Here is a 25,777-nt window from a genome sequence, read left to right on the forward strand (position 1 = left end):
AAGCAGGGCGGGTAGAGCAGCAGGGCAATAACATGCGTACAATTCTACTGGGTGACTATCGCTCAAGAGATGCTCTGGAGCACAAATGCTTCTCTTGCTGATTCAACTTAACTAAGAGTTATGCCACCTTTTCAGATGTGCCTTTTCAACAGTGGCTTGCAATGTGTGGTTTATATCAAGCAAGCATTTCGTGGCATGGAAATGAACAATGTCACTCCTTTGCTGCTGCGAGTATAAAAAGGCAAAGGACCCCTGACAGTTAAGTCCATTCGCAGACGACTCTGGGGTTGTGGCACTCATCTTGCTTTACTGGCCGAGGGAGCCAGCGTACAGCTTCCTGGTCATGTGGACAGCATGACTAAGCCGCTTCTGGCGAACCAGAGCAGTGCATGGAAATGCCGTTTCCCTTCCCACTGGAGCAGTACCTATTTATCTACTTGCACTTTGATGTGCTTTCGAACTGCTAGGTAGGCAGAAGCAGGGACCGAACAATGGAGGCTCACCCCATTGTGGGGATTTGAACCGCCGACCTTCTGATTGGCAAGCCCTAGGCTCTGTGGTTTAGACCACAGCGCCACCCGCGTCCCTTGTGAGTATAGTATCTGCTAAAAGGGCACAGAAGCTAGGATCTGAATGGAAAGAGGGATTTGGAGGGAATAATACCCAAGGACATCAATATACTGAAAAGCATTGGCATGTTCAGTGGGGGAAATCAGATCTTCCTCCCTTCCTCTTCTTTCCAATGAATAACTATAGCAGAGCATTTTCCTCACTGTGGCATGCCTCATTCAGAAAAGAAGGTCTGTTCTCTCTGTGCAATGCAAAACCAGAATCCAGGCCAGTGATGCCTAGTTCACTACATGCACCACAAGGCAAACTGATGAGCCATTATCTCCGACTTACATCAGCACCACCCACCCCTGCCAGGGAAGAAGGCATGAGTGAAGATCTACATCAGAGTGACAGCTAGAAGACCAGCTAATAATAATAATAATAATTTATTATTTATACCCCGCCCATCTGGCTGGGTTTCCCCAGCCACTCTGGGCGGCTTCCAAAGAAGTATTAAAATACTGTGGTCTGTTAAACATTAAAAGCTTCGCTAAAAAGGGCTGCCTTCAGATGTCTTCTAAAAGCTTGTACTTATATGAGAATATCCAAACTTCCAAGGTGACGCAGATCTCTCCCACAAACAAGACAGAAAGGGAGATGCATAGAGAACCCAAATCCCCTTTTTCTATCAAATGCACTAAAAGTAGGGTTTTACCTGGGTCCAGAGCAGCAAGCCAGGATCAAGTAGGTAATAAAGAAGACGGCACTGCAATGAGAGGGGTGGGGAGGAAGAGAGAGAGAGAGAGAGAGAGAGAGAGAGAGAGAGAGAGAGAGATGAACCAAGTGGGGTGGGATTGCAGATTCCCATTAAGGGCATCTGGTTGGCCACTGTGAGAACAGGATGCTGGACAAGATGGGTCACTGGCCTGATCCAGCAGGCTCTTCTTATGTTAGCTTTCCTAGTCTTACCTGGAGATACCAGGGTATTGAACTTGGGACCATTTGTTCTACCACTGAGCTATGGCCCTTCTTGATGTTTGGTTAATGCAGGGATGGGGAACCCTTGTAGATGATGGACTACAACTGCCTCCCACCCCTGACCATTGGGCCATGCTGCCTGGGGTTGATGGGAGTTGCAGTCCAACAATATCTGGAGAACCACAAGCTCCCCATCTGTGGTCTAATAGGGAGAAAGAAAAGGATCTATGACTTACTTGGCACTTTAGCTCAAGCCTCTCAAGTTCCACCTTGAACCCCAGCCTACATCCCAGTGGGCTAAGGGCTACAACAGAAACAGAAAACACCCTTCTTAATGGGATGGGGGGGGGGGGATGGTCCACACAATCAACCAGTTCAACCTGGTGGAGAATTATTAGTGACTCCAGACAACTGATTGAATAGGGAACAGGAGGTCAACCTTCAGAGAGTCTGTGCGAGAGGAAAACTTCTCCAAGTAATTTTCCACTATGTGAAGGGCTGTAGAGTGTAACCCTAAACCGTTTGCCGCACTGTCACCTTCTGCCTGGTGGGGAGATGGCTTGTGACTGAGAAGACAGGTTCCACTTAACATTTGCAACAGTGAGGCTGAGGCATGTGGTCAGGCTGGGAAATAAAAACAGCCATGGAGTGGGGGTGGAAGTACTTGCAGTTGCCATGCCCCACCTCTTAAATCTGGTTCTTTTTAAATGAAAACGTATTTTATTTATTTTGCAAACCTAAGCAGATTTGCATAGCAACAACAACAACAAATAAAACTCCCTCCAACCCTCCACTCCCAGAGGGCAGATTTGCACCTAGGTAAGATATGGCTTCTGTCCAGCTCTAGATTTTCACAAGCATCAATAAAGTAATGGATTGAAAGTGTCACTCCACAGTGTTCCGTGTGTTCTTGGTAGGCGAAAGCCGTGTTCAATGGACTGTGTGTATTGAATAAAACCAAACCTTGTTGCATAGAAGGGGGGTACTCCTCTTTCCTGTATGATGCTCATGTTCTAAGGTGGTAAACCCTAAATTTTACTTCTGAGCTACACGGCCCTCCCCCCAGAGTTTTTCTTCAGTGCTTTCCAACTACCCATCCTTGGTTACACCTTGCCTGTTGCTTCTCTAGTGCTGTGTCAAGAAAAGCCAGGCTGGCATTAACTGTGCACACCTGCACAGTGGCGAAGCTACATCCCAGAAGGTGTGGCGCATGTCCCGGGGGCGTGGTGAGCATCCCAGGGGGCGTGGCATGTGTTGGGGGTGTATGTGGCAAGCACCAAGTGTCCTGGGGTGCTTGGCAAGCACCACGGCTGCGATGGCACCCCCCTGGATGACACCCAGGGCAGACCGCCCCCCCGCCCCCACCTTCGTCTGCCAGTGCACCTGCACCATCTCCCTTGTAGCACTGAACCTGCATTTCTCTGCTATTTTGCATTGTTTGCTGATCATGGAGAGGGGGAAGGGAATGATGAACCCCTCTGCCTTCTGAGGTGTCAATAAACCATTGTTTATTGTAGGTCCAAACCAGCAGGTCAGGGGTCTGCTTCAAGGTCCGCTGTCTCCCAACTCTTTCCCCCCAGGGACTCAGTCATAGAGGGAAAGATGTCTAGGGTCCTCCTCTCCCTGTACTCTTTCCCACTGCACACTAAGGGGGTTCCTTCCTCCTCATCTCCAGTGCTCAACTAAAATGGGATGGGGCTTAATGAAAGCTCCACCCCTGACTCTGCCCACTTTTGGCCAAAAGGGGCTGAAAGTGTTTGCCCATTTCTTTTTCCTCTTTATTTTATTTCCCCAAAGATCTCCTAAAACATCCCCACACATACACCACAACTAATAACAGTATACATCTGTAACACGTGTTCCCAATTAAATGATCCACAAGTTAGTATAAACCTTTGGAACGGGTCTTTGGTTTTCTAGAGAATTTGTAAATGAAATGAAGTTCCATTTTCTCCTGCCTAGCATTACATTCACTGGGTGAGCCCCAGCTGTGTGACTATTCCCAGTGCCTCTGAAGCCATAGGGTCATTTTGAGCAGGGTTATTATGGGTTGGGGCTCAGGCTCTACCCTTTAGCTTGTTCTTAAGGTTGCTTTTGTTTTCCTATGTAGTTGGATGTTAGCCTGTCCATCAATAAATAGTCTCTTGAACTAGGCCTACAAAATAACTAAACTTGCCTTATATATGAAATAAGAACGTAAACAGAGATGAAGCTTATTTCTGAGATAAAGCCAGTACTTACTAGGAAGCCCAGTACCAGGCTGGATTTGCTTGGATATATGTTTGGACTGGTTCACTGCAGTAAAGAAAGAGAAAGACAAGGCACATGAGAGCAATTCAAAGAGAGCAGAGCATCTGTGATCCTGGCATCTCAACTGCTTGCCCATGGCCTGTAGGAGGCACACCAAGCCAAACACCCTCCACCCAACCATTGCCTCTTGCCTCCCTCTCCTCCCCATCCACACTGTGGCTGTAACATTGTGTCCTCTGCTGCTAAATCTTGACACTGGTGTATAATACGGACAACTAGAGGGAGCCTGATCCACCACCCTCTTCCCAACAATTTTTTTGGCTTTCCCAAGACCCCACCAACTTTAGTATCAGATTTAAAAAGTTGTTGTTGTTCGATGTATTATCGATCCTTCACCAGCAGATCTCAGGGCAGGTTACAAAAAATTAGAATTCAGTATTAGAAAGTTAAAACGAAACAAAAATAAAAGTAGACACAATGCTGGGCTGGGTGGAGCCCAGCACCCTGATGGGAACAAAAAGTATCCCCTTTCCAGTCATCAGATCAATTATCTGATGAGCAGAGAGGTTGTAGTATCAGGTGATCTGCATGGTTTACCCGAAAAGGGGTCCTGGGTGTGCATCTGACTGTGTGTACATGCATATAAGCAGTTTGCATGAGAATGTGATTAGCCACACCCACTGCTGCCATGTGACCTCAGGAAGGTTGGCCAACAAAACAACAACAAAAGGAAGCCACTCTGTTGTTGAGTCTAGTTACAGGGCCGGATCAGATCTGGGTCTAGTCAGAATGTTCTTAGTATCTTGTGTAACAGGCTGCTGCTGTGTTAGCACTGGAGAACTGGGTCACTCACCCCAGCATCAGTGCAAAGGAATGGACTATCGACAGTGCTAGGAGGGGCTTATTCCGAGGCATTTTTTCTGTGCAGCTATACACCGATTTGTGGGAAATAAATTGTAGTGGTTCTAGGGGTTGCTCATGCGTAAGCCGGTGCAAACACCTGGCTGGGTTGCCTGAGTGAACCTTTTCTGTCCAGACAGCCACTCACCCGTGGCTGTCTCAATCGCTGGCAGAATCCGTCAGTGGGCGTTTCTTAAACTTCTTCCAGCAAAGAAGCTCTTTGACGCCTAGTCTCCTCCTCCTCTCTCTGCGCAAAAGCCTTCTGCGCAAGGAGGGCGTAGGCAGCGGAGGACCTCTACTCTCCCCGCTGGTCCCCGGCAAGGAGTCATGGGACCGCCTCGCCGCTTTCCCTATCTGCCCCCCTTCTCCACTGGTGCTACACTGATTCTCTTCCCCAGAAGATGGGCTGCCTCTCCCAATCCCGGGACGTTTTCTGGAATCCCTCTGGATTTTGCTCTCTCCCTCCGGCACTGATGGCAGTTCCCTGACATAAATGCTTCATGTACTTACTGAGCAAGACCCTGCAAACAGCAAGCACCGCTTAAACCACCCAGTGTTTGAGGAAAGGGGTGGGGTGGGGTCAATGCTATCAGTTTCCACACAGCCTCAAAAATAATTGAAGAGGGCATCACAATCAGCATAATGACATCAATTTATTTGCTTTATTCTACTCCAGGGAAATGGCTGTTGGCTTTGTAGCCAGGTGATTAAATGGCTTGAAAAGTCTCAAGCGATACCAATGTATTATTCATGTGACATGCAATTTGATGCAGGTAAGCCTTTGCATCCACCACCTCTGCTATTTGAGCATCAGACAGGTGGCCGCTGAAAACCGAGGCTATGAATAAAAGCGCACCAAACTGTGTTGCAGAGTCCTAATGCTTTCTTCTTCCGGATACAGCTGCTAGGGACAAAGAGAGGGTGATCTCCAATGTATCTCACCCAGGGAGGGGGTTTTGCTACCTGAGACGAAACGGGAATGTGCCACTGTGCTGTCACTCCGCCCCACCACTGAAGCCTCCCTTACCAGGGTGGTACAGCAGTGCCTGTGAAGCAGTGGCAGCAGTTTCCAGGGGGATCTTATGCACTCCATGAGATCTCGTGAGATTTCAGCAAGGTCTCACTGGAAGCCAGTGGCAGAGGCGGGGAAGCACTCATGGAGGCACCACCTCTTGGGTTTGGGCCACCCGAGGCAGCTGCTTCACCCCACCTCATGGGCCCTGAACAGTGTGGTATGAAGGTCAGGGGTGCTCCCTTCACAAAAGCACAAAGAACATACACCCATCTTTCTTTCACTCTACGTGGGGCTGCCCTTGAGACTGACCCAGAAACTCCAACGGTGCAGAATGCCGCGGCGAGACTCCTTACGGGGTCTTCCCTGCGAGATCACATTCACCCAGTGCTATACCAGCTGCACTGGCTCCCAGTGGGGTACAGGATCAGGTTTAAGGTGCTGGTTTTAACCTTTAAAGCCCTATACGGCCTAGGACACTCGTACCTACGGGACCGCCTCTCCTGGTATGTCCCACAGAGGAACTTACGGTCTTCAAACAAAAACATCCTGAAGGTCCCAGGCCACAGAGAGGTTAGGCTGGCCTCAACTAGAGCCAGGGCTTTTTCGGCTGTGGCTCTGATCTGGTGGAACGCTCTGTCACAAGAGACTAGGGCCATGCGGGACTTGACATCTTTCCGCAGGGCCTGCAAGACAGAACTGTTCCACCAGGCCTTTGGTCAGGGCACAGCCTGACTCCCTCCTTTCACAGAACTTTAGCTTAATGGTTGCCATCAATTTGATTTGAATTAATTTTATAATGAAATGATTTTAGAATGTTGTACTATTTTATTGTTGTTAGCTGACCTGAGCCCGACTTCGACTGGGGAGGGCGGGATATAAATAAAAAAATATATATATTATTATTATTTGATTTTATCTTAAATTGTGAGCCAGCTTGAGCATGTAGAAAGACAGGCTATGAATGTTTTCAACAAATTTCACTGATTCCACAGACTCTAATGTATGAGATTCCCGTCATTCTTGATACATATTGGTGGAACATATAGCTTTTGAATGGAGCTGCCACTAAGGATGGAGGAGCAATTCAATTCAGTTTGCATATAAAGCCGAATTGATCAAATCCACACTTTCTGAAACAATACGAGAAGCGAAACACAAGTCGCCCTTTGAAATTTGCACTTAGGCAAAATTTGCAGTGCAGGTCTCCAAGCACCCAATGTTTACAAAAGAAGGCATATATTATGGGGAAATGTGCATAAAAAATGAATATGTTCATGAAAGTAACACACAAAAAAGCATTATATTAGGAGAAATTGCCTGCAGAAAATATGTACCTTAGTCAAAACTGCATACAAAAATATGTTTGTTAGGAATAATGAGAATTTATGATTGGAGAAATGAGAAACTGAGAGAACCAGAAACTGACAGATCCATCCATCCCTAGGTGCTACCAATTCTCACCTAGAGCAGGGGTAGCCAAGATGGCACCCTCCAAATGTGAACTGCAACTCCCATCATCCTTTGCAATTAGTCATGCTGGATGGGCCAATGGGAGTTGGAGTCCGACAGCATCTGGTGGGTACCACACTGGCTGCTCCTGAAAGCAATGTTCAAGGCCATTGTGGATGCTCCTCTTTGGTTAAAATATCCCAGAAATTTTGAGGGAAGCTATTAATACCTTCCTGTAGTCTGCTATCATTCTGTTTAAGGCTCCAGACACACAGTAAAACAAATAAATAATATATCATCAATCAAGTGTGTCAGCTTGAATGCAAGTCCATGGACTTAGACGTTCGCAGGATAGTCCACAAGTCAGAAAGTCATGCATAGTTTGCTCCTTTTATTCCCCGTGCACAGGAAGAAATAATACGGGAGCAGTACTACCATTAGGAAACATTAGCCAAAGCAGAAAAGGCACCTAAAGCAAAAGGCTTCTTGGTGGGCCAGAGACTTACCAGAAGGTGAAGAGGGCCACAATGGCAACTGTAACAAGAAGCTGAAGCAAAAGGATGCTGTAAACCTAAAATTGGGGGGGAAAGGATCGAATAAGCATGGCTGATGCTTAGGGAAAAAAGGTAGAATTCAACACTGTGCTAAGGCAATCGTTCCATCAGTGCATAATTGATTCTCCCTCTTCCTCCCCCAACCCATTGTGGAGGTTCTCCTGAACCTCCTGAGCAACTACACAGGGCAAATCCTGCTGCAACAGCAGGCCTAATTGTGCTGGTTTCCAATAGTGCAAAAACTTAGTTGAATTCAGCCCATAGTTAGACACAATCCTTCCTTGTGGGATGTGAGCCATTAAGAATCAACGCAATCTGCATAGCTCTGTCCATCAGCTATGTTTCTTTTCTTTCTTTTTTAAATAATATTTATTGCTTTTCCAACAATTTAAACACTACAAAAAACAAAACAAAAAAAGAATGGACAATACAATACAATGCAAAAACACTACATAACACTAACACTAACACAAACACAAACACACTAACACATTAAACTAACAAAACAAAACAAAAGCAATTTAAAACACATCAAATAATTGCAATATCTTATCTTTCATTCACTTATTTCAACGACCTCCTCACACCTCCCTTTTTGTATTCCACTTCTGTTAATTGTTTCAGCAATTCCTTTCCATCTTCCTCTGTTTTCTATCCTATAATTATCTTAACATTCTAACCTTATTTTTTCCTTTAATATTCTATTAATCTATTTATACTTAATTCCTTATACATCAGCTATGTTTCTTGAAGGGGGTTCACATGACACACACCAGTGACACAAACGCAAAGTCCTGTGGCCTATATGGGATCACACCCATAGGTCTCCAACCCCACTCCCGCCCACATGTAACTGGATAGGGAGGCAAACTGGATAAGAGCCAGCATGGTGTAGTGGTTAAGAGTGGTGGACTCGTAATCTGGTGAACCGGGTTCGCTTCCCCACTCCTCCACATGCAGCTGCTGGGTGACCTTGAGCTAGTTACACTTCTCTGAAGTCTCTCAGCGTCACCTCATAGAGTGTTTGTTGTGGGGGAGGAAGGGAAAGGAGATTGTTAGCCATTTTGAGACTCCTTAAGGGGAGTGAAAGGCGGGATATCAAGTCCAAACTCCTCTTCTTCTTATAAGTGAGCCTAGAGCAAGAAGCATGTTGGACACCCTTGTTCAGTACAGTATGGAGGAAGGTTGACTGTAAAAGACATTACCTTCCTAATGAACACCCTGCGTACACTGCGGTCATCCCAGCTGAAAGTTGTGAGTGTCTCAGTGTCCCCTGAAAATCCACTGCCATAGTTGGGACTGGAGCCTGAAAAGGATGGAAAGTAAGACAAGTCAAGTTTTGCCCCACTGCTCTCCTGGGCGCAAGTAGGGCCCATGTCTCTTCAAAGCAGCACAAAATCTTCCAGGCGTGTTAACGCCACTAGGACACTCTGTCACTGGTTTCCCCAAGTCTGCAGCAAGTCAGATGATGTTTTCTATGACAAGTCAGTATCTGCATATTCAACTGTCATTAACAAAAACACAATGCCAGCTCCTGCCAACCTAGATAAATAGGTACCACTCCGGCGGGAAGGTAAACAGTGTTTCCATGCGCTGCTCTGGTTTTGCCACTAGCGGCTTAGTCATGCTGGCCACATGACCTGGAAAAACTGTCTGCAGACAAACATCAGCTCCCTTGGCCAGTAAAGTGAGATGAGCGCCGAAACCCCAGAGTTGTTCACGATTGGACTTAACTATCAGGGGTCCTTTACCTTTTTTTAATGTTCTACCACACAAAAAGGAGCAGGTATGAATGAACTTTATGTCATAAAACCAAAGGCCTTTGCAAAACAAAACAAAAATAAACAAAACCCCCAAACTTACTTACTTCTTGTTGATACATAAGCTTTCTTCAGACATTATAAAATGGTTACCATTTATGTTCCCTGGATTTAGCCAGCAACATTGAATGAGACTTGTATATTTCATTGATTCTGTATCAGTATATCACACAAAGATCCACCCAAATTTGTCTCTGAGAAGACAATACTTTGTTCTTCACTGAGCAAAACAAGCCAAATCTCTAGCTTTAGATGTGATGCTAAGCTAGAGATCATGGTTTGTCTCTCCCATGTGCTAGCAGGGATAAGCAAAGTGGCCCAGATCAGCATGTTAATAGAAAACATGTGTGATGTGTGAACTGCGCCAGTGCATTAAGCTGGAGTATTTGGTTAGATTGTGGCTTCTGTTAATGGGGACCAAAACATATTCTTTGCAGGTTGGGGGAAAAGGCCAACATTTGAGTCCCTTTTGAGGGTGAAGTGAATGGAAAGTTACCATCTTCAAGAGGAACAGTTTAAAAAGATGTCACAGGTGACAGTATCATAGATCAAAGATATAAGGGGGGGGGGAGTAGCCAACCCAGCAAAACAATGAAAATTGCATGTTCCAGTTCTTACCAAAGAAACACAAAATAGGATCAAAAGGCCACAGGGCCTGGGGAGCCCAGGTAGACTTTGTACTCTCAGGATCATGTGAAAGTCCCAAGAAAGAGGACATTTCACAGGACTTTCCAGTTCTGAACAAAATGTGCTTGGTGTGGGTGGGTGGGTGGGTGGGTGTGTGTGTAAACTTTATACTAGTGTATGCCTTTTTGTACACATTACTTAGCTGGACAACTGCACTGCAATATTCAGAGAAGTGCGAATTTTGAAGGCAGGCTCTGCTTCAGTTTGTGTGTTGTTTTCAGAAAGTGTGAATTAGCTAAGTGCGCTTTTTAATGTGAACTGGATTAGATTTTCCCCCTATCCTTTGTGGGAATGGACTCAGGAGATCAGCTTGAATCTCATTTGTCTCAGACTTTGGTTTAATGTGAATTTTCCATTGTTCCTTGAATAAACATTCAGATTGGCTGTTATCCCTGGATAATTGTTAATGGAACCCACATTTAAAGATTTTGAAGAAATATAACAACAAGATACCAACACCTATTCAGTGTTGTTACACTGTGACAAACCTCTACCATGTATCCCTTGTGATTTCCCCCCCCCAAACTGAAAACAATACACACTTTAGTCTTTTTTCATAAGGAAGGTAATTCACCTGTTTCCTGCCCCTTTCCAACTTTACAATAATCCTTTCTGAGATGGAATGACCAGCACAGTACACTGTATTCCAAAAGTGACTGCACCATAGATTTATATGATGCCATTATGATAGTGGTTCATTTTATTTTCAAACCCTTTCCTACTAACATCCAGAATGAAAGTTGCCTTTCTTTACTGCCATCATATATTGAGCTGAGTTGATATTTTCACTGAGCATTTTCATTCACCATGACCCCAATATCTCTTTTGAAAATAATGGGGGAGATTAGGAAAAAAATAAAATACATACTTATTAATTTTAAGAATGCATAAACCATGCCTTCATCCAAAAGTAGATTACAGAGTTGTATAGGTAAACACTTGAAATATGCAGTGCAGTATTAAAATAGTGTAAATGAACTCAAAAGAAATTCAACAAAATTATAATAAAATTGAGGGGACCAAAAACACAACAATATTTAAAAATGTCTTTGAAATTTATTTATTTTTTAAAAGTTTATTATTATTTTTTAAGGTGCCAAACAGAATATAGAACTGATACCTCCCACAGGAGAACATTCCATAGCTGAAGTGCCAGCACAGCAAAGGGCCTATCTTTTTAATACAGTGGTACCTTGGGTTATATACACTTCAGGTTACATAAGCTTCAGGTTACAGACTCTGCTAACCCAGAAATAGTACCTCGGGTTAAGAACTTTGCTTCAGGATGAGGACTGAAATCGTGGAGCAGCGGCGTGGCAGCAGCGGGAGGCCCATTAGCTAAAGTGGTGCTTCAGGTTAAGACCAGTTTCAGGTTAAGAACGGACCTCCAGAATGAATTAAGTACTTAACCCGAGGTACCACTGTATACATATTGTATTCCACCTATAACTGGAGAAGAACCTGCTTTAAAGATCTTAATACATGGGCGGGTTCATAAAATTAAAGGCATTCCAGTGATTGTACCTTTGAAATCCCTTCTCCTATCACTGAGTGATAGCGGGTAATAATACATAAAAGTGTGCAGAAAATGCAGAGATACATTTTACTGCCTCCAGGAAATACTGCAGTACAGTTGCCTCATCTCCACCATAGCCAATCAGGACAGACATTTTGCTACAAAATGTTATGTGTCTATACATATCATGGGCTATATAGATATTGCAGTTAGGGCTCAGGTTAGCCCTTTATCTTTCAGCTGTGGGGCTGAGGCTTTTCCTATTACTGAGCATTAAGTCTTCTTGTGAGCATATGAGGAGGGTCTCCCAGGGAATATTTCTCCTTTACTCCTAATGCAGAAGAAATCCCACAGCTTGGTTTAATTGTCTCAGACTATACCATCTTGACATCACCTATTATGACAACTCTATCCACGCAAGGGACAAATTTGGCCAAGATACAACAGTCTGCTTCATTTACAGAGTTCGTACTTTACCCAAGGCACCACTACACAATGAAAACATTGAATTCAAGATGCTTCATTGCCTAACTTCCAATGTTATTCGGTTTAAAATGGTGAAAGATTTGCTTGTTTGGTGCAAGGCTCACTCTGTTTTCTATTGCTGTTGTTATGTTCTGAGTTGAATAGGATCCAAAATGCAGCAGTCTGATTGGTCCTAGAACAATGCAGCAGTATGATTGGTCTGCAGGAGCCACCCAATCCGGCTCCAGATGGAAGTGAATCCACAACCTGATTGGCCTACAGGAGAATTCTGGAATTAGCCAATCACGTGCAGCCCTTTGTGTAAATAATGTATATAAAGCAGATACTTTGAGGGGACTTTCATTCCTCCTCACCACTATGAGCTGAATAAAGAGCATGAAATCCACTCTCGACTCTGAGTATATAGAAGTTATGTATTTGAACCAGGTAGCTACACTATAGCTGAAGCAACCAGTATGATGCTCTCCAGTTATTGCTCTCATCATTTCTGACAATGGACTATGCTGGCCTCAAACACTTGGAGGGCACCACACTAGCCCTCCCTGCTCTGCAGCTTAGCCAAATTATTTTACCCCATGTTTTCATCCATACAGGACTCCAAGATGGCTAACAAGCCATCATTTGAAAACAACAGCAATTCAGATTCAAGCACTACAAATAAAACAGCCACCAGCAAACTCCAATGTGATTCAGCAAGAGTAACACAACACTATCAAACCGATAGTTACGTAAATTCAACTAACAAATATACCGACAACGTGCATACAACAACCTTACTTTGCAAAAGCAGGTGTGGAAGTTTACAAAGAAAAGTTCATCTTTTGCAAGTACTGCTCCTTAAAGTTGTTACGTTTGACACTTGTATTCGCTAAGACATATGTGGAACACAAAAAGCTTTTGTTTGGACATTACATTAAAAAAAACTGATTCATTTGTGCATACAGTGGTACCTCGGGTTAAGAACGTACCGTATTTTTTGCTCTATAAGACTCACTTTTTCCCTCCTAAAAAGTAAGGGGAAATGTGTGTGCGTCTTATGGAGCGGATGCAGGCTGCGCAGCTATCCCAGAAGCCAGAACAGCAAGAGGGATTGCTGCTTTCACTGCGCAGTGATCCCTTTTGCTGTTCTGGCTTCTGAGATTCAGAATATATATTTTTCTTGTTTTCTTCCTCCAAAAACTAGGTGCGTCTTGTGGTCTGGTGCGTCTTATAGAGCGTTCTGGAGATCCATTCTTAACCTGAAACTGTTCTTAACCTGAAGCACCACTTTAGCTAATGGGGCCTCCCGCTGCTGCCGCGCCGCCAGAGCACAATTTCTGTTCTCATCCTGAAGCAAAGTTCTTAACCCGAGGTACTATTTCTGGGTTAGCAGAGTCTGTAACCTGAAGCGTCTGTAACCTGAAGCATGTATGTAACCCGAGGTACCACTGTACGTGGAGCATAAAAGCTTCTATTTGGACATTACGTATATAAAAACTGATCTATTTGTATTTCATGTTCTAAATGTTGGTCCTTAATTGCTTCTACTCAGTTAGATAATGTGAAAAGAGTTGTGTTTATATGATGTATAAAGAATTTATACACAAAGAATTTAAACACAGCCAGTTACGTTGTGGGTATATTTGTCAGCAAGAGTAACAGCAAAACCAAATCAATAATTACCGTATTTTTCGCTCTATAAGACGCACTTTCCCCCTCCTAAAAAGTAAAGGGAAATGTGTGTGCGTCTTATGGAGCGAATGCAGGCTGCGCAGCTATCGCTGAAGCCAGAACAGCAAAAGGGATTGCTGTGCAGTGATCCCTCTTGCTGTTCTGGCTTCTGGGATTCAGAATATAAGGTGCGTCTTATGGTCTGGTGCGTCTTATACGGTAGTTGTGACTCTGGTTTTTATAAAGTACTGTAATAGTAACAGGCAGATAGAGAGGAAGGTAAATGGATAGTCTTAAGCCATGGATTTCCACAAGTTGGTATTATCCAAAGGTAACACCTCTCAGCCAGAGGTGCGAGATAAAGTGCTGGACAGCTTAGGAGTCAGGTGGAAGTCATAACAGGAGCAGCAGCCCTTACGATATCCAGCCCCCTTAAAGCATTCACAGTCACCAACAGGACTTTGAACTGGACTTAGAAATGGATCAGCACACAATATTAGGCAGAATGAGGCAGCTGTAGTTCCCCACTGCCACACCATTTCCTCTGAGCCCCCTAAGGGAGTAGGAAACCCTTGCCAATCTACTTCAAGCCATCCAGAAATAATACCAGTAGTAGTATTATACCATACATCTGGTATACTGTAAGCCATACCAGCAGTTTGCAATCTACCTCCTGCTCAGTCCTGCTCTACGCTACCTTGTAGTTTTGCCGGCATGATGCTGTTACCTGGAGCTACATCTTTTTGTGGTTAACTTACTATCTGGACCAAACTTTCCATATGAATCATTTGGTCCAGAACTTCTATCAGGACTCTTAAATTGCAAGGAACCTTCAGACATGCAGTCCCCAACCACCTACAGTCTAAAATGGTAGTGACCTAGGAACTATTGGCCACATGGTTTTATTTCATATGTAGGTTGCCTTTATGCTTGTAGTACATTATGATCTGCTCTGCACAGCATAAGTTGACTTGCAAAAGTAGGTAGGGGAGGGTGTGGCTGGGCCTCCTACTTTTGGCAGGGAGGAAACTGGACATTTGGTCCCTTCTCTTCCATGAAAGATGCTAGATTTTTGAGAGAGGGAGCCTGGATTGTCAAGCGTGTAAAATTGTAAAAATTTAATTGCACAGGCTTTCAGTGGTCAACAACCCATGATGCAATCCCTCTGTGAATTTATATAGGATATTGCAACTTGCTGCTCTTTGTTACTAAGCCCAACTTCATTTCCAGATACACTTAACTGTTGTGAAGCAGCACGCTAAAAGCAAAGATGAACAAGGTTTTAGTGTCTTAAGGGAGCTGCAGATAAGGAGCTTAGGGGCTTATTAATTCTAAACCACCCTTTCAAGCTTGCGGGCAGTCTCTCTCTAAGGATGTTCACCAACGTCACAGAGGTTCAAGATGTGCAGTTTTTGAGGAAGTATCATACAGAATTCCCTCCCATTAATACCCCCTTCCTAGAGTTGCCGTACATTCCTAATTCTAAGGGACCTCAAAAAACAATAGGATACTTTGGTTACGGTTAATCAAGCCACAAAATAGGGTTCATTGCGGTCAGAATCAATTTGGGGGAATATTGAAACTAGGCCTCTTGGCCTCCTGCAATAGTTCAGGAAGAAGATTAGAACATGTCAAATAAAAAAGAATTATGTCCATTAGATTTCTAACCCACCGCAGCAAAACAAAATATTCATTAATCACATTGCTACTCAAAGCCACCCCTAGCATTAGGCAGAGTGAGGCAGCCCATCTCAGTCACCTGATTTGGAGATACCAAAAATAGCAGCAACATTCGGATTATTCGGATTATTAACATTATGATTGTTCTACATCATTTTACAGCCATTGGGGTTGCTGTTTGGTTGCTTTCCCCCAGTACCCAAATGCCTTATTCCAGCTCTGTGTATACTGGAATCGTTGGAGTGGCTTAATGCTGGCCACCCAGAATGAGCGCTTTGAGAGAGGGAGCCCGGATTGTGAGACATGTGATAAAGGTGAATAATATATCTTTGCTTTTCTGAGTTATCACCCGCTATTCAACCCTAAATCCAGGTTTGCTAGTAACTAGCTTCTACCACTGTGCTGCAAGCTTTATGCAGCAAACTCCTGTGGAATCAGGGCATTCATATTAAGAACTCAGTCAGTCAAATGACCCTCCCACCCCGAGGGACACTTAAGGTGTATATTTTTAGGACCTACCTAATTTTTGTAAATTGTTTAAAACTGATTTTAATATTGTGCTTTACTGTTGTGTTGTAACCCAGCCTGGGACCTTAGGGTGATGGGAGGGTAATGAATGAATGAATGAATGAATGAATGAATGAATGAATGAATAAGCATCTGAACCAAAGCCAAGGTTCACTGAGACCTTTTCATAGTCACTCACTTGGACCTTGTATTAAACTCCCAACACCCATTGGAACATTAAGATCTAAATTAAGTAGCTGAAAATTCGCATTCACCGTATTTCTCTAGCGTATTCTTCTTATTGCTGCTTTTACGTAGCAAAAACATGTCCATTGTCCTCTGAAGGCTCCAGCACCCAGAAGCAGATGTGAAGATCAATGGGAGAGTAACCATTCTGAAAGGCAGTATGGCCCTCCTTGGTGACATCATTGTGATGGCACAGGACTGGAACCTTCAGGTAGCAGATGAACTCACCCAACCTCTAGGGCCTTTGCTTCCTCACTGAGAATTTCTTGGGGCAAGGTTAGGGATGTCCAAGGAATCCATTGAAAATGGACTATAAAACAGATTTTCTTCTGTCGGCCCATTCAAGCCCTATTGCAGCACGGACTCTTGCTATAAATCAGGCTTCCCCAACCTCTGCCCTCCGAATGTTTTGAGACTACAATTCCCATCATCCCTGGCCACTGGTCCTGCTAGCTAGGGATCATGGGAGTTGTAGGCCAAAAACATCTGGAGGGCTGAGGTTGAGGAAGCCTACTATAAATGCTTTTCATCTTAGCTCATGAAACTGAAAATATTTTTTAAACATGCTCACATGATACATATATAGATGCATAAATTGTTTTGCAATATACATTATTTACATATCACTGATGTAGAATTGCCAGTGTCCCAATAGATGCCTCTCTGCTTTTTAAATTTCTGAAGTGTTTGTTGCTAGAGGGAGCCTATATGCATTGATTGCAATCCTAACCATGTTCTACTCAGAAGTAAATCCCAACACTTCAGTTAGGATTTCAACCTTAATCTGTTTCCTATTGTGAATTTCAAAAACCAGTGGAATGAATCACTCATTCTTGCTTTTTTACATGGAAAGAAATGATCTCTTGTTACCTGTGGATTTTATCTGTGCTCTACAGTTAGTCAGTGTCCCTTTGTCAAACTGGGGAAAACCATCTGGATTTGACTGCTCATTTTTACTTACAATCTATCCCCTAAATCTTTATTTTCAAACCAAAATTTAATTTAAATGTACTTTTCTCCCCCACTACCACCACCAAGTTTTGTTGATTTATAGCTTGTTGTACTTTCCTAGATACTACTCAGTTCCCTTTGTACTGTGCAGGGAATTTTAAAACTGGACATTATTTTTATTTTCATTGCAGGAATACATTCACACAATGAGGATTTCAAGCTTTCAAACACAAAGTCATGTTCACTGTAAACATTTAAAACATTTAAAACCTAAATTGGTTTGAGTGTAATCTTTCAGCAAGCACATGACCACAACCATTTTCCATATAAATACGCATTTATGAAATAAATGATGCAATAAAAAGAACATATATGTTAACTGAGCAAAGAAGAGTGTCTGTAGAATTTAGAAAATCCAGCTAACAAAGAGCAAAATATCAAGAAGATATTAAACTGTCCCTTCTTGACTCCTCAGTCAGGGAAACAAGAGAGAATGGCAAGTTTATACGGAGCTGTGAGAAATCAAATCTCCCAGTTCTCTTAACAACTAGTATATAATTTATAGAGTTTCCATAAAGGTAGCAGTGGAGGAGCTCCCAACTTATCCACAAAGCTATGAATTAATGCAGACATTTTAATTAAATATAAATAGATATGGATATTTTTTTTAATAAATAATTGCATATAACTACATAATGACACCACAAATGCTCAAATACTCATGCAGGGTAAGAAGTCAATAGCAGTGCAAGACTGTGTGTATCTACTCAAAAGTAAGTTTGATTAAGTTCATAGGGTTGCATTCTAAATTTTGAATATATGTATATGTCAGAGAGAGAACAAACTCACTGGGATCCACATACGCCCAAGCTGGGTGGAGAGGAACATTCAGAGGCGGAGGGAATGCCCCTGATTTCAATCCTTCTGCTGAGGTCGCCTCTTCGTATGTTGGAGGAGCTGATGGGACATTTGTGTTGTCCTTTTTGTCTGCATCTGCCTGCTGCCCTTCAGAGTTTGCAGGCTTGTTATTCACGGAGAGCTGCAGAGCAAAATAGGAAATGGAACATTAATTTTTTGTTTTTATTTTTTAAAAAATAAATAAATAACCCTCATGTGTTTTATATGGGACAAAGAGGAGGCAACCAAAACAAGTTCCAGTTCCAGTATTTTTTTAAGAGGACACATGGCCAGTCCTCTAAGCCTAGAAGAGCTGGGGCATATATACAGAGAATGGTCTGACCTTCTCAGCTTTCCCATGCCCAATAAGAATGGCAATACTGTTTAACCAATGGATCTGCGGTGAACCTTGGTTGAACTAAATGCTGAGTCTTTCCACCCTGAGTAAACTAAATTGACTGCCGCCCAGATTTAGGACATGCTCATTTCTCATATACACCAAGTAAGGTCTTGGAAACTGATTTTTTCCTAAGACCTCTTGTCAATGATGGCATGTTAGCCAACAGTCGTAAGAGGGAACCTTAATGCCAGAGGTGGTTCATATGCAGGTCAGCACGGAGATTCACAGACCTGAAGTAAAGTTAGCTTTTTACTAGGATAAACAGCATACAGTACATGCAGAGAGCACCACAGGGCACGGCTTGCCTCCAGTAGCACAGTGGCCAAGACTGCCTGTCTGCCCTTCCCAAGGTAAAGGTAAAGGTACCTCTGACCATTAGGTCCAGTTGCGGACGACTCTGGGGTTGTGGCGCTCATCTCACTTTATTGGCCGAGGGAGCCGGTGTACAGCTTCCGGGTCATGTGGCCAGCATGACTAAGCCGCTTCTGGCGAACCAGAGCAGCACACGGAAATGCTTTTTACCTTCCCGCCGGAGTGATACCTATTTATCTACTTGCACTGCGTGCTTTCGAACTGCTAGGTTGGCAGGAGCAGGAACTGAGCAATGGGAGCTCACTCCGTCACTCGGATTAGAACCGCCAACCTTCTGATTGGCAAGCCCAAATCTCTTCATTAGCTGTATGTCTTCCAAACAACCTTAACCTCTTATTCTCTCTGTGCTCTTTGTTTGGCTACATGCAAAGCTCTGTGTGTCCTTGGAGACACGGGTGGGAGGGGAGATTAATACAGTGGGACCTGTCAGTTCCCGTGAAGCTGCCATAGCTCCTGTCCCCTTCCTCCTCTGCTTCAGGTCCTGAACCTGAATTTCTTCCCTCTGCTTCCTGCCCTGCCCTTGAATGGCTTTCTACCTGTGGCTCTTCTCTCTCCCTCAAGCCTGTTGCTTTTTCAGCACCCCAACCTCCTCCTTCCTCTGACCCAACTTCCATGTCCCACCACAAGTCCCCTGGTTCACGGCCTTCCTCCTCTGCGGTTTCCCATGGGGGTTCCTCCGGAGCCTCCCACCACTCTTCTTCATCCAGCCAGTTCTTGACCCAAAAGCTCAGGTTTGTGGTGCTTTTAAAGAAGCAAGAGAGGAACTAGTAGGGTTATAGCAAAAGTCTTTATCAACGACTTGGATGATGGGCTCAAGGGCATCCTGATCAAATTTGCAGATGACACCAAACTGGGAGGGGTGGCTAACACCCCAGAGGACAGGATCACACTTCAAAACAACCTTGACAGATTAGAGAACTGAGCCAATTTTAACAGGGAGAAATGTAAAGTATTGCACTTGGGCACAAAAAAATTGAGAGGCACAAATACAAGATGGGTGACACCTGGCTTGAGAGCAGTACATGTGAAAAGGATCTAGGAGTCTTGGTTGACCACAAACTTGACATGAGCCAACAGTGTGACGCGGCAGCTAAAAAAACCAATGCAATTCTGGGCTGCATCAATAGGAGTATAGCATCTAGATCAAGGGAAGTAATCGTGCCACTGTATTCTGCTCTGGTCTGACCTCACCTGGAGTACTGTGTCCAGTTCTGGGCACCACAGTTCAAGAAGGACACTGACAAACTGGAACATGTCCAGAGGAGGGCAACCAAAATGGTCAAAGGCCTGGAAACGATGCTTTATGAGGAACGGCTAAGGGAGCTGGGCATGTTTAGCCTGGAGGTTAACCTGGAGGTTAAGGGGTGATATGATAGCCATGTTCAAATATATAAAAGGATGTCACATAGAGGAGGGAGAAAGGTTGTTTTCTGCTGCTCCAGAGAAGCGGACACGGAGCAATGGATCCAAACTACAAGAAAGAAGATTCCACCTAAACATTAGGAAGAACTTCCTGACAGTAAGAGCTGTTCGACAGTGGAATTTGCTGCCAAGGAGTGTGGTGGAGTCTCCTTCTTTGGAGGTCTTTAAGCGGAGGCTTGACAACCATATGTCAGGAGTGCTCTGATGGTGTTTCCTGTTTGGCAGGGGGTTGGACCCGATGGCCCTTGTGGTCTCTTCCAACTCTATGATTCTATGATTCTATGAAAAGGTTCCTCATTACGTTTTTCATGAAAGCCATTGTTTCCTCATGTATATCAAGCGAGGGGCTGTGGTCCTCTAGATGTTGCTGGACAACAACTCCCACCATCCCTGGCTGTGGCTGGTGGAAGTTGTAGTCCAATGACATCTCGAAGGCCTCAGTGGGTTCCCCACAGTTGTCGTATTCCATTTTGTTTTGTAGATGTGTCCATTTCCCTAGACCAGGGGTCAGCAAACTTTTTCAGCAGGGATCCCCTGCCCCTCAGACCTTATGGGGGGCCAGACTATATTTTGAAGGGGGGGGGGAATGAATGAATTCTTATGCCCCACAATAACCCAGAGATGCATTTTAAATAAAAGGACACATTCTACTCATGTAAAAACATGCTGATTCCCGAACTGTCCAAGGGCCAGATTTAGAAGACAATTGGGCTGGATCCAGCCCCCGGGCATTAGTTTGCCTACCCATGCCCCTAGACTGATCCACTGGCTTTTTGTGAGACTGTAAGCTCAGGCTTGCCATCTAGGAGGTTCAATCTGTAGACCAGAGGTGCATAGCTGTCAACTTACAGATTTGAAAATAAGGGACTAGCAGCCTTGAAAATAAGGGACCAGCAGCAAAAATAAGGGATTTTAGTCTACCAGCTGAAATACGAAGTTAAAAGGGACCAGATAATTTTGGAGAGCAGCGCCGGTTTTTAGCCCTTCGTTTCCAGAGGTTGCTGCTCAAGACACCAGCCGATGAAACACTGCAATTAAATAACTACAAGCAGCAACTGCTTTTCGCACAAAACGAAGTCCAAGCTACGAAGATGCTGCTGCAGTTCTGTATCTTTTCTCTCATGCTCCATCTGCAGCTCACAATTCCATCTGGTGGGGCGGGAGGAAGGGGGGGAATAGCGCCCGAAGTAAACCCGCAGATCAGACCATCTATGCTAGTCTACCACTACAAATCTATGGGAGAAGAGTTTGCGGTCCTTCCCTTGTAGCCCTTGGAACACCTGCCCGTGCCTCCGCCTCCTCCTCTTCCTCCTCTCTCTGAACTGCTTTCTCTATGGTTGCCCTCGCTCTCCTCTCAAGGCTCCTCAGCAATTCATAGGCCATGCCAGGCTGCCCATCTCATTCGGGTCCTTCGGCAGCACAGCCGCAGTACGGCCTAGCGGGAGCAGGAGCAGCGGCGATGGGCAGAGGGGAGGCCCCAGGCAGAGACGCTCAGTTCAGCGGCCGCGAGGAGGATGGCAGCAGAAGGGCCCGAGGCTCCTGCCAGTCCCGGCAGGGAGGGGCTCCCAGGGGCTGAGGCTGGTGAGAGGAGGCGGGGCGGGCAGCCAAGCAACACAGTTGGAGCCTCCCTCCTCCCTGGCCGGCAAGGAGGGTGGGAAAGGAGCTGCTTCCTTTGAAACCCAGGAAATTTAAGGGACATCCATCAATAAGGGACAGCAGCGGGACATGGTGCTGGGATAAGGGACTGTCCCTCCAAATAAGGGACGCTTGACAGCTATGCAGAGGTGGGGAGCCTGTGGCCCTCCAGATGTTGCCGAATTGCAGCTCCCATCATCCCTTTCCATTGGCCACGTTGGCTGGGTCTCATGGAGTTGTAGTTCAGCAGCATCTGGTGGGCCAAATGTTCCCCACCCCTCCTGTAAACTGCAGGATAATCCAACCTGCTGCTCCCATAGCATTTTGAATTATGCCTCTGCTTCTGTGGCTTGAAGAAAAAACACATATCCTCCCTAATGTCTCACAGCAGTTAAAAATACTTAAAACAACAGAAGCAACACACTCTGTGAACCAGTATCACTTGACACCACTATCTTGGATAACAGATTCAAAATAAGCCCTATTGATCCCAGAAGGATTTAGGTCCTAGGGCAGCTGGACACTCAATTTGGCGTCCCCAACCCCAACCCTGTACAATCAACAGCACAGCTCCATAAAGACAATGCTAATGAATCCTAGGCTGTTTCACAGCAGCAAGAGCTGCCTTGCAGCCACCCCACAAAAGCTTTCTATAATTATAACAACTCAACACATGGCAGCTGAAAAATGTGAGCCAATCAGCAGCAGCGTCAAAATGAATCAGAGGTGTGTGGTGTTGTCCAGGAGTTGCGTCAGTGTGGTGCCATCTGGATTGAGGTGACCTAATTCAACGGGAGCAAGTGCCTAGAAGGGGAGGGGGGCAGAAGAGAAGGGGAGGGGACCTTTGCAAAGGAGATTTCTTAGGTCCAGCTTCGTGCAAGAAATTTAGCATTTCATACGTATCCTCTAGTATAGGCATGGGAGTAGAATCTCATTGCACGACATCAACACCCTGCTGGCCACATTCCAGTTCCACAAGCAAGGGAGCATTTGGGATAACTCATCCCTATTACATAACTCCCTTTGCACACAGGTGAGACCCAGAATTATGGAACACACAACATAAGTGATTGCAGCAGCATCCAAGATGGAACCACCATAGATTTGTTGCTTACATCATAGCCAGCAGCTACAGGAAGCAAAAACTAAAACATGCATTTAACGCCCCTCTGATGCTGCTTTTACATGGCAACTGATTTCTTACAGGGGGGTTGGAGAGGCCAGGGCCAGGGGGGTGTGATGGATGACATTTAATCTCCTTCAGTTCAACCTCCTGCAATGAGTAAGAACAGGATTTCTTATTCTTGCAAGGTTTCAAGAGCACTTTTAAAAGGCTGGCAGGAACACAAATCCCAGGGGAGATGATAGGGGATAAGTGGAGGTGATTGACAGCAATCCTGTCACTAGCCCTGCGGTGACATGCGATAAACCTCTTCCCACATCATCCCCCCCCCCCACACCGCTTTTTCTCTTTCGCAACAGGGATTTGGTGCAAAGAACAAGCAGATGGATGATTTGCTCTCATACACAAACACACAAAGATCGTGAGGTTGCATTAATTCAACACCACAATTGCATTTGTCCTTAATTATGCCAAGCGTCTACAAGCCAGCTTGATTATTAGAATTAAGCAAGGTTTATTTGGTCCTGATCCCCACCTACCTTTCCCTGCGTCATGTTTTCCTATGGACTGATGCTCCTCTGCTTGAGAGAATGGCACTTCGCAGGAAGCGAGAGCGAGGAAAGCTATTTTTCTCCCCTCTGCTCAGCAGCTGACTAGCTACGTATTATTTGCTGGCTCTTTCCCTGGCGTGTCGCTTCAACCTCTGCAGCCTGGTCTGGTGATGCTCTTACATTCCAGCAACATCTAGATCTCATCTCCCTTCTGGTGGTGGAGGTGGGAATCTACCATTCCCGAGCTGCTGAACAGGGGGGGATGCTGAGGAAAGCAGATGCAAGAAAGAAAGGTGGGGGTGCTGAGGAAGGACAGTGCAAGCTTTTGACGTAGCCTCTTTCAGAGTGTGATGCAGTGTCACACACAGAGAGAGACAAACCCAGCAAATGCCAGAATGCAGCTTAACGGCAGAGGACCAGAATCGCAGAGTGAACAAACAAAAGGGGAGGTGAAAGAGAGAAGGTGATGCAGAGGAGACCTGGGAAGGATGCTCTTCTAAGACTTAAATGCTCCACTTTGCTGCGTTACTAACAGCAGCCCAGGGAGCGATTAGCAGCAGAGCAGCTTGGGGAACCACAGTGTTGCACATCAGAAGGGAAAGACGCCCTTGCTTCCACTCTGACTTTCACATAGTCAGCTAGATAGTTTATCAGGTATGCATCCATGCATCCAAAGAGATTTACAGTGATAAAATGCAGAATACCTTTTAAAAATAAATCAATAGGACAATTCAAAACACTAAAAGTGCTCGTCCGATGAAAATCATTTAAAACAACACAGTGGCTTTGTGCATATTTAATCCTCTCTGAACAGCTGGCTGTGGGGCTGTGGACACGCCACATATGTTAAACAATTCCCCTCCAAAGAATCCTGAGAACTGAAGCTTCTGGGAAATGGAGCTCTCCTAGGGAAAACTACACTTCCCAGGATTTGGGGTGTGTGCTTTAAATGTAGGTTTCACGCAGAACCTTCATTATTCTTTGCACTTTCTTGTCAAATTCTCCTTTAAAATACGCACACATTTATATGTTGTGTGCATTATGGCCTAGATGCCTTACAGGACTATTTTCATCCCTCTTAAAACTTTAATGGGTCATGCATTTTATTTGCCTTAATTACTGAGCCCTGAAGACAGTACTGTTTTATTGTCGTGCTCTTAAAAAAACAATCACAAGCCACATGCACATCAGCAAGCACACTAGCAGGAGATGTACCCAGTTTCAATGAGGTGCAAGGTTTAACAACTTAACTCTTAGGTTTTGGGCATTGTCAAAGATTCATAGAATTGTACAGTTGGAAGGTATTCTGTTCTCATCCTGAAGCAAAGTTCTTAACCCGAGGTTCTATTTCTGGGTTAGCGGAGCCTGTAACCAGATGCTTCAGGTTACAGGCTCCGCTAACCCAGAAATAGAACCTCGGGTTAAGAACTTTGCTTCAGGATGAGAACAGAAATCGTGCAGCGGCAGTGGGAGGCCCCATTAGCGAAAGTGGTACCTCAGGTTAAGAACAGTTTCAGGTTAAGAACGGACTTCCAGAACGAATTAAGTTTTTAACCCGAGGTACCACTGTACAGGATGCCTTCAGACCAATCAGGGATCGAATAACTCCATACCCTCCAAGATTTCTCTAAAGAAAATAGGGACATCTTAAGGAAAAGTGGGACATTCTGGGATCAAATCAGAAACTGGGGTGGCTTCTCTAAATCCGGGACATCCCTGGAAAATAGGGACACTTGGAGGGTCTGTAACCTTTCAGAGTAATGCATAAATCATTAGTCCGTAGCTCTGCCTTCATAAATTCTTCCAGTCCACTGGAGGAGGAAGAGGGGGCAGGGGGAGCACACCGCCCCCAGCACCATGATCCCAGTGGGGTGCCATCACAGATGCCCCCTCCCGTGCTGGGCGCCATGCCCCTGCAGGCGGCACACCATGCCCCCAGAACCATGCGCACCAGCCACACCCCTGCCTGCTCTCCGCCCCCGGTGCTGGAGCATGAAGCTCCGCCACTGTTCCAGTCTGCTTGAAGTCTTCACACTCCCATGTTCTCAGTCAATGGCAAGAAAACTCCCACCCTATGTTCTAAGACGCCCACACCCACATTTTTAAAGATGGTTAACAAGTTTTGCTGGTTGAGAG

General features: G+C 44.9%; 1 protein-coding gene across 2 annotated transcripts in view; it reads right to left on the minus strand.

Moving 5' to 3' along the window:
• The window catches only part of FAIM2 (Fas apoptotic inhibitory molecule 2), a 40,360-nt gene extending 16,338 nt beyond the window's left edge, over positions 1-24,022 (minus strand). Inside the window, exons 1-6 of one of the 2 annotated variants that reach the window (XM_080994981.1) lie at positions 23,630-24,022; positions 18,091-18,280; positions 8,904-9,004; positions 7,651-7,715; positions 3,772-3,825; positions 1,268-1,318 (exon numbers count right to left, since the gene is read on the minus strand). In XM_080994981.1, the coding sequence (XP_080851107.1) occupies positions 1,268-1,318; positions 3,772-3,825; positions 7,651-7,715; positions 8,904-9,004; positions 18,091-18,280; positions 23,630-23,644 (476 nt within the window). In that variant the 5' untranslated portion in view covers positions 23,645-24,022. Of the gene's footprint in view, positions 1-1,267; positions 1,319-3,771; positions 3,826-7,650; positions 7,716-8,903; positions 9,005-16,319; positions 16,450-18,090; positions 18,281-23,629 lie in introns of those variants that run through there. The other variant, XM_080994982.1, reaches the window with a different exon arrangement.
• Positions 24,023-25,777: the final 1,755 nt, after the last annotated feature.

The sequence above is a fragment of the Podarcis pityusensis genome (assembly GCF_964106645.2).
Source record: "Podarcis pityusensis genome assembly, chromosome: 2".
Classification (NCBI taxonomy): Eukaryota; Metazoa; Chordata; class Lepidosauria; order Squamata; family Lacertidae; genus Podarcis; species Podarcis pityusensis.